We start from the raw sequence: 15,225 nt of genomic DNA on the forward strand, positions 1-15,225 counted from the left end.
TTGTTGGATTCTGTTTGCTAGAATTTTGTTAAGGATTTCTGCATCTATGTTCATCAGTGATATTGGCCTGTAATTTTCCTTTTTTGTAGTATCTTTGTCAGGTTTTGGTATTAGGTGATGGTGGCCTCATAGAGTGAGTTTGGAAGTTTACCTTCCTCTGCAATTTTCTGGAAGAGTTTGAATAGGATAGGTGTTAGCTCTTCTCTAAATTTTTGGTAGAATTCAGTTGTGAAGCCATCTGGACCTGGGCTTTTGTTTGCTGGAAGATTTCTGATTACAGTTTAAATTTCTGTGCTTGTGGTGGATCAGTTAAGATTCTCTATTTCTTCCTGGTTCAGTTTTGGAAAGTTGTACTTTTCTAAGAGTTTGTCCATTTCTTCCAAGTTGTCCATTTTATTGGCATATAGTTGCTGATAACAATCTCTTCTGATCCTTTGTATTTCTGTGTTGTCTGTTGTGATCTCTCCATTTTCATTTCTAATTTTATTGACTTGATTTTTCTCTTTCTGTTTCTTGATGAGTCTGGCTAATGGTTTGTCAATTTTATTTATCTTCTCAAAGAACCAGCTTTTGGCTTTGATTTTTAGTATGGTCTCTTTTGTTTCTTTTGCATTTATTTCTGCCCTAATTTTTAAGATTTCTTTCCTTCTACTAACCCTGGGGTTCTTAATTTCTTCCTTTTCTAGTTGCTTTAGGTGTACAGTTAGGTGATTTGACTTTTTTCTTGTTTCCTGAGGTATGCCTATATTGTTATGAACCTTCCCCTTAGCACTACTTTTACAGTGTCCCACAGGTTTTGGGTTGTTTTCATTTTCATTCATTTCTATGCATATTTTGATTTCTTTTTTGATTTCTTCTGTGATTTGTTATTCAGCAGTGTGTTGTTCAACCTCCATATGTTGGAATTTTTAATCATTTTTCTCCTGTAATTGAGATCTAATCCTACTTTATTGGGGTCAGAAAAGATGCTTGGAATGATTTCAATTTTTTTGAATTTACCAAGGCTAGATTTATGGCCCAGGATGTGATCTATCCTGGAGAAGGTTCCATGTGTGCTTGAGAAAAAGGTGAAATTCATCGTTTTGTGGTGAAATGTCCTATAGATATCAATTAGGTCTAACTGGTCTATTGTATCATTTAAAGTTTGTGTTTCCTTGTTAATTTTCTGTTTAGTTGATCTATCCATAGGTGTGAGTGGGGTATTAAAGTTTCCCACTATTATTGTGTTATTGTTAATTTCCCCTCTCATACTTGTTAGCATTTGTCTTACATATTGCAGTGCTCCTATGTTGGGTGCATATATATTTATGATTGTTATATCTTCTTCTTGGATTTATCCTTTGATCATTATGTAGTGTCCATCTTTGTCTCTTTTCACAACCTTTGTTTTAAAGTCTATTTTATCTGATACGAGTATTGCTACTCCTGCTTTCTTTAGGTCTCTTATTTGTATGGAATATTTTTTTCTGGCCCTTCACTTTCAGTCTGTATGTGTCCCTTTTTTCAAGGTGGTCTCTTGTAGACAACATATATAGGGGTCTTGTTTTTGTATCCATTCAGCCATTCTTTGTCTTTTGGTTGGGGCATTCAACCCATTTTTTACATTTAAGGTAATTATTGATAAGTATGATCCCATTGCCATTTACTTTATTGTTTTGGGTTGAGTTTATACACCCTTTCTGTGTTTCCTGTCTAGAGAAGATCCTTTAGCATTTGTTGAAGAGCTGGTTTGGTGGTGCTGAAGTCTCTCAGCTTTAGCTTGTCTGTAAAGCTTTTGATTTCTCCTTCATATTTGAATGAGATCCTTGCTGGGTAGAGTAATCTGGGCTGTAGGTTATTTTCTCTCATCACTTTACATATGTCCTGCCATTCCCTCCTGGCCTGAAGAGTTTCTATCGAAAGATCAGCTGTTATCCTTATGGGAATCCCCTTGTGTGTTATTTGTTGTTTTTCCCTTGCTGCTTTTAATATCTGTTCTTTGTGTTTGATCTTTGTTAATCTGATTAATATGTGTCTTGGGGTGTTTTGCCTTGAGTTTATCCTGTTTGGGACTCTCTGGGTTTCTTGGACTTGGGTGATTATTTCCTTCCCCATTTTAGGGAAGTTTTCAACTATTACCTCCTCAGGTATTTTCTCATGGTCTTTCTTTTTGTCTTCTTCTTCTGGGACTCCTATGATTCGAATGTTGGGGCATTTAACATTGTCCCAGAGGTCTCTAAGATTGTCCTCATTTCTTTTAATTCATTTTTTTCCTCTCTGTTTCATTTATTTCTACCATTATATCTTCTACCTCACTTATCCTATCTTCTGCCTCTTATTCTACTGTTGGTTCCCTCCAGAAGGTTTTTGATCTCATTTATTGCATTATTCATTATATATTGACTCTTTTTTATTTCTTCTAGGCCCTTGTTAAACCTTTCTTGCATCTTCTCAATCCTTGTATCCATGCTATTTATCTGTAACTCCATTTTGTTTCCAAGATTTTGGATCATTTTCACTATAATTATTCAGAAGTCTTTACCAGGTAGATTCCCTATCTTTTCCTCTTTTGTTTGGTTTGGTGGGCATTTATCCTATTCCTTTACCTGCTGGGTATTTCTCTGCCTTTTCATCTTGTTTATATTGCTGTGTTTGGGGTGGCCTTTCCGTATTCTGGCAGTTTGTGGAGTTCTCTTTATTATGGAGTTTCCTCGCTGTGGGTGGGGTTGGGCGGGTGGCTTGTTAAGGTTTCCTGGTTAGGGAAGTTTGTGTCAGTGTTCTGGTGGCTGGAGCTGGATTTCTTCTCTCTGGAGTGCAATGAAGTATCCAGTAATGTGTTATGAGATGTTAGCAGGTTTGGTGTGACTATGGGCAGCTTGTATATTGACGCTCAAGGCTATGTTCCTGTGTTGCTGGAGAATTTGCATGGTATGTCTTGCTCTGGAACTTGTTGGCCCTTGGGTAGTGCTTGGTTTCAGTGTAGGTATGGAGGCATTTGGTAAGCTCCTATTGATTAATGTTCCCTGGAATCAGGAGTTCTCTGGTGTTCTCAGGATTTGGACTTAAGCCTCCTGCCTCTGGTTTTCAGTCTTAGTCTTACAGTAGCCTCAAGACTTCTCCATCTATACAGCACTGATGATAAAACATCTAGGTTAAAGATGAAAAGTTTCTCTACAGTGAGGGACGCCCAGAGAGGTTCATGGAGAAGAGGGAGGAAGGAGACAGAGGTGACCAGGAGGAGAAGAGGGGGAATCAAAAGAGGCAAGAGCAAGCTAGTCAGTAATCACTTCCCTATGTGCTTTCCACAGTCTGGACCACTCAGAGATGTTCACAGAGTTATACAGAAAAGAGGGAGGAAGGAGACAGAGATGGCCAGGAGGATAAAAGGTGGGGGGGAATCAAAAGGAGAGAGACAGATCCAGCCAGTAATCAGTTCCCTAAGTGTTCTCCACAGTCCAGAGCATACAGTGAGATTCACAGAGTTGGGTAGAGAAGAGAAGGGGGAGGGAGGAGACAGAGGCGACCTGGTGGAGAAAAAGGAGAGTCCAAAGGGGGAGAGAGCAGTCAAGCCAGTAATCTCTCTCCCAAGTAAAAATGGGTACTGAAGATTGTGTTCTTAAGGATACAAAATTGATAACAAATACCAAAAAGCAAAGATTAAAAATCTAGAGTAGAGGTTGGATTCTCAAAAATACAATATTAAAGAAAATAACAAAGTCACAAAAATTATAAAATATATATATATACGAAGTTTGCTTTTAAAAATAGGGTCTTTTTTTTTTTACAAAGTAATAGTAGGTTATAAAAATGAAAATGAAAAAAATTTTTTTTCTAATTTAATAGTCAAAATATATCTAGGACTTTCTCTGGTAGTGTTGTGGTCAGTGTGGGGTCAGTTCATTTTCAGATAGCTCCTTGATTTGGCTTATACTTCTCAAGATCTATAGGCCCCTTCCTATGTAGTCGGTGCTAACTACAGGGTTTTAATCTATTGTACCTGTCACTTCCAAGGCGGTTCCCTCTGTTTTTAGCTTCGTTTGCTGGCCTCTTCAGTGTCTAATTTCCGCCCTGACACAAGGGGGCGGTGGTGGACACTTTTTAAGGCTCACTTGTTCAGTCGTGCTGTGGGGAGGGAGGAACACTGCAAACAAATAACACTGGCGTGTGCTCACAGTGTCTCAGCCACACTGGGTTTGCCCCCGCTCACTGCGTGTGTGCTTTCCCTGTCTACACTGCTTAGGCTCTAGGTTGCTCTGCTGGGAACTGTCTGAGGCCGGCCCTGGGTTGTATGCACTTCCCAGGTCTAAGCGCCTCAGGTTCAGGTACTCAGGTACTCCACAAAGGCGCAGACTTGGTTGGGCTTGCATTTTGTGCCCTTCCCATGTCCGAGCAGCTCAGGTGACCAGGTGCTTAGTGAGCGCGGTCGCTGCAACTTATCGCCTCCCCCATCCCTGCGACTCAGTTTTCTGGGTGTACAACTCGTGCACCTTCTCAGGTGTGCTGTGTCTCTCTTCTGGGGAGCTGATCTCTGGCTGCGACCGTCCCGGCAGATGTCGATCATCCCAAATCCCAAGAAGTCTTGGTTAGCAACGAAGCCTGCTTGCAGTTTGGTAGGTGATGCCTCTCTGGGGCTGTGATTGCCCCCTTCTGGCTCTGGCTGTCCTCACCTGCCTGTCTCTGGTGAGGGATGGACAGGTCTGCAGCCGGCTAGCTCTGCTCAATTCTTTGTTCTGTGAGCGGGCCTGGTGGTGTCTTATAATAGGGCTTTTCTCATAGCTATCCCACAGTCTGGTTTGCTATCTCAAGTTAGTTCCCTCAGATTGCCCTCGGGGCATTCAGGTCCGGTCCTTACTCTAAGCAACGCAGCCCCTGCCTCCCTGCCCAGCCCCGGCTTGCTAGTGGTGGATGTGGGCCTCTGCACTGCTTCTCCACTGGGAGTTACCGTTGGGCACATAATCTGTGGGCTTTAATTATTTAATTATTTATTTATTTATTTTTCCTCCTGGTTATGTTGCCCTCTGAGGTTCCAAAGCTCACCACAGACTCTCCAGTGAGAGTGTTTCCTGGTGTTTGGAAACTTCTCTCTTTTTTAAGACTCCCTTCCCCGGGACGGATCTCCGTCCCTACCTCTTTTGTCTCTCTTTTTATCTTTTACATTTTTTCCTACCTCCTTTCAAAGACAATAGACTGCATTTCTGGGTGCTTAATGTCCTCTGCCAGCATTCAGAAGTTGTTTTGTGGAATTTACTCAGTGTTCAAATCTTCTTTTGATGAATTTGTGGGGGAGAAAGTGGTCTTCCTGTCCTATTCCTCTGCCATCTTAGGACTTCCCCCTTAAATATTGTTTTTGCTTTAATATTCTTTCGCTTAGTGAAAGGCAAAGGAGAAAAGGAAAGATATACCTATTTGAATACAGATTCCAAATAATAGCACAGAGAGAAAAGAAAGCCTTCCTCAGTGATTAGTGCAGAGAAATAGAGGAAAACAATAGAATGGAAAAGACTAGAGATCTCTTCAAGAAAATTAGAGATACAAAGGGAACATTTCATGCAAAGATGGGCACAATAAAGGACAGAAATGATATGGACCTAACAGAAGAAGAAGATATTAAGACAAGGTGGCAAGAATACACAGAACTATACAAAAAAGATCTTGATGAAACACATAACCACGATGGTGTGATCACTAACCTAGAGCCAGATATCCTGGAGCGCAAGTCAAGTGGACCTTAGGAAGCATCACGACGAACAAAGCTAGTGGAGGTGACAGAATTCCATCTGAGCTATTTCAAATCCTAAAAGACGATGCTGTGAAAGTGCGCACTCAATATGCCAGCAAATTTGGGAAACTCAGCAGTGGCCATGGGACTGGGAAAGGTCAGTTTTCATTCCAATCCCAAAGAAAAGCAATGCCAAAGAATGTTCAAACTACTGCACAACTGCACTCATCTCACACGCAAGAAATGTAATGCTCAAAATTCCCCAAGCCAGGCTTCAACAATATGTGAACTGAGAACTTCCAGACATTCAAGCTGGATTTAAAAAAGACGAGGAACCAGAGACCAAATTGCTAGCATCTGCTAGATCATCAAAAAAGCAAGAGAATTCCAGAAAAACACCTATTTCTGCTTTACTGACTATGCCAAAGCCTTTGACTATGTAGATCACAACAAACTGTGGAAAATTCTTAAAGAGATGGGAATAAGAGATGGGAACACCAGACCACCCGACCTGCCTCCTGAGAAATCTGTATGCAGGTCAAGAAGCAACAGTTAGAACTGGATATGGAAAAACAGACTGGTTCCAAATCGGGAAAGGTATACATCAAGGTTGCATATTGTCACCCTGCTAATTGCAGAGTATATCAAGTGAAATGCCGGGTTGAATGAAGCACAAGCTGGAATCAATATTGCCAGGAGAGATATGCAGATGACACCACCCTTATGGCAGAAAGCAAAAAAGAACTAAAGAGCCTCTTGATGAAAGTGAAAGAGGAGAGTGGAAAAAGTTTGCTCAAAGCTCAACCAACATTCAGAAAACTAAGATCATGGCATTCAGTCCCATCAGTTCAGTTCAGTTCAGTTCAGTCGCTCAGTCGTGTCTGACTCTTTGCGACCCCATGAATTGCAGCACACCAGGCCTCCCTGTCCATCACCAACTCCCAGAGTTCACTCAGACTCACGTCCATTGAGTCAGTGATGCCATTCAGCCATCTCATCCTCTGTCATCCCCTTCTCCTCCTGCCCCTAGTCCCTCCCAGCATCAGAGTCTTTTCCAATGAGTCAACTCTTCACATGAGGTGGCCAAAGTACTGGAGTTTCAGCTTTAGCATCATTCCTTCCAAAGAAATCCCAGGGTTGATCTCCTTCAGAATGGACTGGTTGGATCGCCTTGCAGTCCAAGGGACTCTCAAGAGTCTTCTCCAACACCACAGTTCAAAAGCATCAATTCTTCAGCGCTCAGCCTTCTTCACAGTCCAACTCTCACATCCATACATGACCACAGGAAAAACCATAGCCTTGACTAGACAGACCTTAGTTGGCACTTCATGGCAAATAGATGGGTAAACAATGGAAACAGTGACAGACTTTTATTTTCTTGGGGCTCCAAAATCACTGCAGGTAGTGACTGCAGTCATGAAATTAAAAGATGCTTGCTCCTTGGAAGAAAGGCTATGACCAATCTAGACAGCATATTAAAAAGCAGAGACATTACTTTGCCCTCAAGGGTCCATCTAGTTAAAGCTAAGGTTTTTTCAATAGTTCTGTATGGACGTAAGAGTTGGACCATAAAAAAAGCTGAGCACCAAAGAATTGATGTTTTTGAACTGTGGTGTTGGAGAAGACACTTTTGAGAGTCCCTTGGACTGCAAGGAGATCCAACCAGTTAATCGTAAAGGAACTCAGTCTTGAATATCCTTTGGAAAGACTGATCCTGAAGCTGAAACTCCAGCATTTTGGCCACCTGATGCAAAGAACTAACTCATTGGAAATGACCCTGATGCTGGGAAAGATTGAAGGCACAAGAAGGGGACAACAGAGGATGAGATGGTTAGATAGCATCACTGACTTGATAGACGTGAGTCTGAGCAGGCTTTGGGAGTTGGTGATGGACAGGGAAGCCTCATGTGCTGTAGTCCATGGGATCGCAAAGAGTCAGACACGACTGAATGACTCAACTGAACTGAACTATTGTTTTAAACTATTTCAGTTTCAAAATGATTATCTCTGTCTGGTATATACAACATTCTGCTAACAAGAATATATGATAAGCCACAACATTAAAAATACATTAAGACTGGACAAATAAAATCTTTGCTTTATATGAGATTATAAAATTTTAAATATTGTTTTCTTTACCTCACATGTCAGACATAGTTATTTCTTTAGTATAAAAGACTATAATTTGTTTGAAAAAATTTCTAACTATTGTCAAGGACTAAAAATCAGTCCTAAATCTATAATTGAATGAGAACAGATGTTTAAATGGAGTGCTAAGACCACTTTACTGATTTTGTAAACAACTAGAATGGATAGAGCCTCTTAATCCAAAATAACAAAATGGGCTCTCAAACCAAAATCATATTACAAGGCATACAGTATGATCGACATATTAGTTATATAAAGACTATGAGCTTGAGGAAAATTATGGAAGGGAGTGTTGGCCTACTTTAAAATCAGTTGTTTTCGATTATTTTTTAAGTTACTCCAGCAACCTATTTAAAGGCCTACTCACAAATGGTCTCTATCTTTTCATTTCACTAAGACAAGAATACTTTATGTGTATGAAAGTAACAAAATTATTACTCCACTTCTTAAGTATTTATCTTTAAAAAAATTTTTACATGAATTTTTCCTAATCTAGACCAATGTTTTCTTTACATTATTTTGCATCTTATTTCTTAGAAGCCTTTGGATTCTGCTAATTTCTTAGCCACTCCTGGTGACTAGTCATTGGTTTTGACATGTTAGTAAATGATCTGACGTATCTGGCAATGATTCTCATCAAAGTTTCACATCTGAATCACTAGACAGAAGCACTAGTTCAGCTTCAGTCCTGAAGGGAAGTGAAAGTTGCTTAGTCTTTTCTGACTCTTTGTGACTCATGGACTATATAGCCCACCAGGCTCCTCTGTCCATGGAATTCTCCAGGCCAGAATACTGGAGTGGGTAACTGTCCCTTCTACAGGGCATCTTTCCAACCCAGGGACTGAATCCAGGTCTCACACACTGCAGGTGGATTCTTTACCAGCTGAGCCACCATGGAAGCCCTGTGCTACGGAATTAGAATTTCTAACAAGAGAACCTAACCATATGTATTTTTTACCCTCCCCAGATAATTCTGAGCCCCTATTTAAGCAGCACTACCTCTAAGGTATAATTTGACAAAAGGCCCTCATAAGATAATCTAGTACAAACTATATTGCTAAAGTCACAAACCAGGGCTTCTCTCGTGGCTCAGTAGTAAGGAACCCACTTCCCAATGCAGCAGACAGGTTCCATCCTTGATCCAGGAGAATCCCACATGCTGTGGAGCAACTAAGCCCTGCACCACAACTACTGAGCCTGTGCTCCAGAGCCTGGGAGCCACAACTAGGGAAGCCCATGCACCCCACATCCTGTGCTCTGCAAAAAAAGAAGCAGGGAGAAGCCTGTCCATCGCAACTAGAGTAAGCCCTGCTCGAGCTCTGCTCGTCGCAACTACAGAAAAGCCCGAGTAGCAACAAGACCCAGCACAACCAAAAGTGAATACAAACAAACAAAATTTTTAAAAAACTAAGACACTTTGTAGTTAAAAAAAAAAAAAAATACCCCAAACACTATTTAATGAACACTAGCAATAATGGAAAACCCTGAAATCAAAAATTCTTGTTAATTTAGTACCTGTTTTGATACAGTGTAATCCAAACATTCTCTAGGATAGACCAGATTTCTTGATGCCTGCTGGGTTGGGGAGGATAAGAACCGGGGAAAACGGTGATTTCTTGGTTATCAGATTTCATCAGAGAATTATCTTCCTGGCTTTTACCCGGGATATTTTTCGAAGAATTTTGCTTAAGTTTTGCCTTGCCCTGGGGAAATAAGAATTACATAATATGCAGCTAGTCCTTCACTAGTAAGTGAGAGAGAAAGAATGCCAACTGTAGATCACAAATGTTCTGACTTTCTTGGAAGTGCTATTTACTCTTTGTCCTTGATTATGTACAGAATATTATCAGAATAGAATCAGAGCTAAAAATTTTTTTCTTTTCCACTTATATGAAACAGTATTTCCAATTTATTTATTACGGAGTATAGAAGTAGAATTCTACTTGTAAGGGATTAAGAAATAAGTGAGCAAAGAAATAGGAACAATGGTTCTATACTGCTCTTTTAAGAAGTTTGGTAGCTGATAGAAGGAGATGGTACAGTAAATAGCACGACCAATTAAAAATATTTAAGAACAGATCTGAGCATATTTCTAAACAGTGTGAAAAAGCAATATCATTGATTCAAATGATATTTTCTTAAAAAAAATCACCCTGGGTGAAAATATTAACTTAGGTGAAAAATACATATGATAGAATGGAAAAAAGTTTTTAACTATGAGTTTATTGAGTTTGTTGACTTGGCTCATCTATAACATCTTTGTGAATTTAAAATCACTCTGTTTCTTTAGGTTTCCTTTGCTGATAAAAGTATGATTTCAAACATTAGCTTCATGCTTATCAAATTAAAAAAAAAGGAAATTTCCAAAACTATAACAACAGTTGATAGTTACTAAGCATTTCTTATGTATAGGAATTTTCTAAGAACTTTATATCTATTTAGCTCATTTAATCCTCACAATTATTGTATGAAGGAGAAACTATGATTATCTACATTTTATTGAGGCAAAGAAAGGATGAATAAGTTATGCAGGGTCACACAACTGGTAAGAGGCATGAACAGAATCTGACCTTTAGTATAACTGAATGAAGTATATATGAATGTGGTTATATTCTCTCTCCAGCTCATAAAGGTAAACATTACCCTTTTATTTCTTTTCAGGAAGGAAGAAAACTGCCTGTTTACATTAATTATGAATTTAATAAATACACATGAATGGAAATATGAATTTTGTTTTGAGATAAATGTGTTTAATCATCACATAATGCTTTTTCTCAGCTTTCAAACAGAAGTGTATACAACATACAAATAGGCTGCTTTATCAAACACTTACATAGCACTTACTATGTGCTAGGCTCTACAAATATCAATTTAATTCTCATGACAGTTCTAAGGCAGAGATTATTATACTCTTTCTTATAAAAGAAGGGATTAAGGCTCTGAGAGGTTAAATAACCAGAAATTAAAAACACAACTAGTCAGGATGGGAAGTCTGAGGCACATAAGTCTAAAATTTATTAAAAAGACTTATTTTAAATAGTCTATCATTCTGGAAGGGCAAGTTTTTTTTTATGATGTTAAAAGGTTCATAAGAGAAAAAATATATATCCTTTCCTCTACCCCATTTATATAAAAATCTGGAAAATGACATTACTTAACTTTCCATCTTGGTTTCTCAGAATCAAATGAATAATGAATATTTCTCTTTTCCTGATTTTCTACACTTGGTAAATTAAGATAAGGGGGATTTTTTTTTTTTTTTTACAGTTACTATACTTAGATATTCTATTTCTGGAGGTAATCTCTTTCTTTTCATTGTTCAAATTAGTGACACATAACTAAGTATTCAGGTCATAAATCAGATGTACTCTACAAAATAACTGCTATTGAGAGTACATTTGAAAAGCCCAAGCTAAATCACAATGTTCTTGACTGACTTAGACAATAAATTGTTGTATAAGCAATACTTGAAAGCACTAATTGTGGAAAAAACCCAAGTTGTTTCAAACAATCAGACTAATGCTTAATGTTGAGGGAAAAGTACTAAAGAGAATACTAAATTTTTTGTCCCTTGTCTTCTTGAATCTCTTGCTAATGTGACAACTAGAAAATCAGGATCCAAGAATAAATAACTTACTAAATAACAAGCCAATATGTTTACAAGTAGGCAATATATAACAGGCATACATTTATGCGACAAACACCATTAGATTTTAATATCAAACTTTTCATGGAAGAAAACTCCCATGGCTAGGTTTCCAACTGATAAAAGAATCTTGATATCATTTTTATCTCAATCATTCCTAATTTTTTTATTCTCAATAATTTTCATTCAAAGGCTGCTAAGACCGTAAGTATCCTAAACTTTCCATCTTGTTCACCATGGTTGTTTCACTAAAGATGGGGTTTTAGGGCTCAGTTCTGTGAGAGAAAGGATAATGAGCTCTTCCCTACACAATTCAATTAAAATATTCAAGCTGCAACTCCTAAATTTCCAGGTCCTTCTTCCCTACTGAAGACTCTAAAAGTCACACTTGCCATTTAAAAGAATAAGTACCAATGTTCTGGTCATCTTAAACCAAAAGATTATTCACCCCTTAAATCAATTCTTTCCTCAAGAAATAACATATATTTCCTGTTAGTTTATCAAAAAGATGCTTCTTTTAGTCTTAAGCAAGTTAAATTCTTTCCTCAGTAACTATGGCTAAGTTTAGTATCATCTAATCCTTTCATTACTTCATAGGTACCAGGGCCTATGTTACCAGAAAAAAAAAACCACAGAGAAAAACCTGGCCAACTCAATAGTTCAAAGGAAAAAAGATATGACACACACATACACACATATATATATATTAGACGAAAGTATCATTGATATCTAACAATGTAATTGTGATGCTGACTTTTTTGAACTGTTTCAGGCATATAAAATGACCTGAATTTTATAGATTTGAAATCAGAAGACTCTAGAAATATAGTATTACTAAGAACAAAACTCACATAGTTATTTTAAAGGGGCAAAAAGGCATCAGTGCTAGGCAGACTGCATAAGAATCACATGAGGAGACCTGTTAAAAAATTGGTAGGTCAACTGGCAAAGTTTGAATACAGTCTGTAGGTTAGATAATTGGATTATGTCAATATTAATTTCCTGATTAATTATACTAGTTATATAAGATATCCTTATTCATTAGGAAATATATATATATGGAAATATTTGGGGTAAAAGGGGATAATATGTGCAACATACTCTTAATTTAGAAAAAATATTCTGGATAGATAAGTAGACTGGTAGGTAGAAGACAGAAAATAATAAAAGCAAATGTGATAAAAGGTTAACACTGGGAAATGGGGGTAAAGGACACATACGAGAATTCTTTATATTACTCTTGTAATTTTCTTATAAGTTTGAAATTATTTTAAAATAAAACACGAATCAAGAACAAAAACACTTCTGGGCACCACTGACAGAAATTTTACTCAGTAAGGGGCATGGCATCTGCACGCTTAAAAAATTTTCTGAAGTATTTTGATGCAGGCTGTGATCCACTGGTCAGGAGCACTGAAAAATGAGTAGTCAGGCAACAATGCATAGTTCTCTTCTATTCATAAATGAAACAATATGAAATCCCAACAACTGCTGTGACACTGCTTCCATAGGAGTATGAATATTTTATAACCTGTAATAAGGATTGTTCAGTCTCCATTCAATTCACTTAATATTTACTTAATGCTTTTAGTATGTTAGAGTAAGTTAAATTTCTTACCTACTGTTATCTGATAAATACATTCTTATAACATATATGATTATTCTAAATGTCATTCTAAAGGTATCGTACCTCTGCAAATGTTTGGAGTAGTTTGTTTACTTGAGCAAAGGCCTGTGGAAGAATACCATCATAATTTGACCTTGTACTGAAAGCATGTAGCAAACTTTCAGAATCCTGAAGCAGGAATTTCACTGTTGTAAAATCCACTGCTTTGTTAGCTGGTAACAGAAAATTAAGAAGGAAAAAATATGTAAGAATGAGTATACAACACAAAAATGCTTTTGAAAAATCAATCTAATAACAACTAAGAAATTTAAAGAGAGTACACATTTATATCTACAGGCTCCTAATTTATCTCTCTGGTGTGAAAAACCATGATGAGACTTAGTTTTAAACAAAGTTCTTGGAGTTGATTCTGGCATTCTGTGAAGCTGGCCTTCCATATTCGTAAGTTTTCACATGTACAGTTTCCATCAACTATAGGTCAAAAGTATTTGGGGGAAAAAAGTTCTATCATGTTCCAAACAGCAAAACATGAATTTGCTGTGTACTGGCACCTATTCACAGAGCATTTACATTACATTAGGTATTACAAGTAATCTAGAGATGATTCAAAGTTTATTGGAAAATATGTGTAAGTTATATACAAATACTATGCCATTTTATACAAGGGACTTGAGCATGGAGAATTCTGCTATCCTCAGGGGTCCTGGAACCAATTTCCTGTGGATACTGAGACTATACTCAGATTCCAAAATTTCCCTCAAAACAGTCAACTTCAAAGTAAAAGTGAAATGCACAAGTTACTACATACAAAATAGACAAATAACAAGGCCCTACTGAATAGGATAGGGAACTATATTCAATACTCTTCAATAAACCACAATGTAAAGAATATGCATATATATGTATTATGCTGTATACCAGAAACTAACACAACATTGTAAATCAACTATATTCCAATTATACTTCAATTTTTAAAATTAACAGTAAAATGAAAGAATGTTATACTCTTCAGAAGAGATAATCACCAAACAAATCTGAGTTAAACTACAGATTTTCAAAACTGAAGTTGTTTGTATACAGATTACTCTTGAGACATCACAGTGTCACATTTTGGTGGTGAGCACTTAAATTATATGCAGTACCTTTCATAATCAACTCAGTTATCATGTAGTGATTTATCTTCAAATCCCATCACATGAAATATAATACCAGATTTATTGAAAATGTGTTCTCTCTGGACGCAATACAATTTCAGCGAAAAATAAACAGTTTGGGTTAACAGTGAGCTACGGGCAAAAGAAGCTAATAGAACTTTTCCCCCTTAAATTAGCGAAGTGAGTTAATCTATAGATAATAATTTAAAGATGTAACATTTTTGTCTCAAGGAACTAAACTTGCTTACAATAAATTCTCAAACCAATTACGAGAAGTGGTAACAATAAAAGATTCAAAGTTATGAACAATGAAGTTAAACAACTTTCTAATGTTACCAAAATTCAGAATAGAAAAAATTATCTCTATTATTAAGATAGAATACTGCATAACAGTTTTCACAGTGCAATGTGTTTCCTTTGTTTTCTTTTAGGTTCACAGCTTCAGAAATTCTATTTTATTCTGAAACACTGGCACTATGAGTTTAAAAAAAATAGTTTTTCTGTGTAACTTACATAACAAACATTTGCTTGTGAAATACTGAAAGGTTAAATGAAAATAAAAGGTGGATTTTCATAATTAATTACTCAATATTCTGAAATTCTGATCTAATGTGATGGTTACAGCCAAGTTTCTGGCTACCCTTTTATTAAGCAAACAGTGCATCTCCTTACAAAACACTTTCAGTTATTTTTAAAATCAAAGACTAGTTCAAATTCCTGTGGGAAAATTAGAGATAAGAGATGCTACAGAGGACAGAAAGGAGGTAAATCTCCTCAGAGGAGGCAGTTGGGCACAACTTCTTTTAATGATGCTTCTCCAGTGTAGTCTGTTTGATAGGGCTGAAATCCGTGAATTAATCATTTTATTTCATCTTAAAAGAATTTTTTACTAAAGATTAAGGCAAAAGTATAATGTCAATGATCAATTCAGTACTCAGACAAAGCATAAAAA

The 15,225-nt window shown here is 37.1% G+C and overlaps 1 protein-coding gene across 3 annotated transcripts in view; it reads right to left on the reverse strand.

Moving 5' to 3' along the window:
- Positions 1-15,225, reverse strand: part of SWT1 (SWT1 RNA endoribonuclease homolog) — a 104,913-nt gene that overhangs the window by 41,427 nt on the left and 48,261 nt on the right. For all 3 annotated transcript variants that reach the window (XR_005725034.1, XM_040263801.1, XM_040263802.1), the window contains exons 14-15: positions 13,183-13,331; positions 9,362-9,549 (exon numbers count right to left, since the gene is read on the reverse strand). Coding sequence is in view for 2 of the 3 variants with exons in the window: in XM_040263801.1 (XP_040119735.1) it covers positions 9,362-9,549; positions 13,183-13,331 (337 nt within the window). In the remaining variant the exon portion in view is untranslated. The remainder of the gene's footprint in view (positions 1-9,361; positions 9,550-13,182; positions 13,332-15,225) is intronic.

The sequence above is a fragment of the Oryx dammah genome, unplaced genomic scaffold (genome assembly GCF_014754425.2).
Source record: "Oryx dammah isolate SB20612 unplaced genomic scaffold, SCBI_Odam_1.1 HiC_scaffold_21, whole genome shotgun sequence".
NCBI lineage: Eukaryota > Metazoa > Chordata > Mammalia > Artiodactyla > Bovidae > Oryx > Oryx dammah.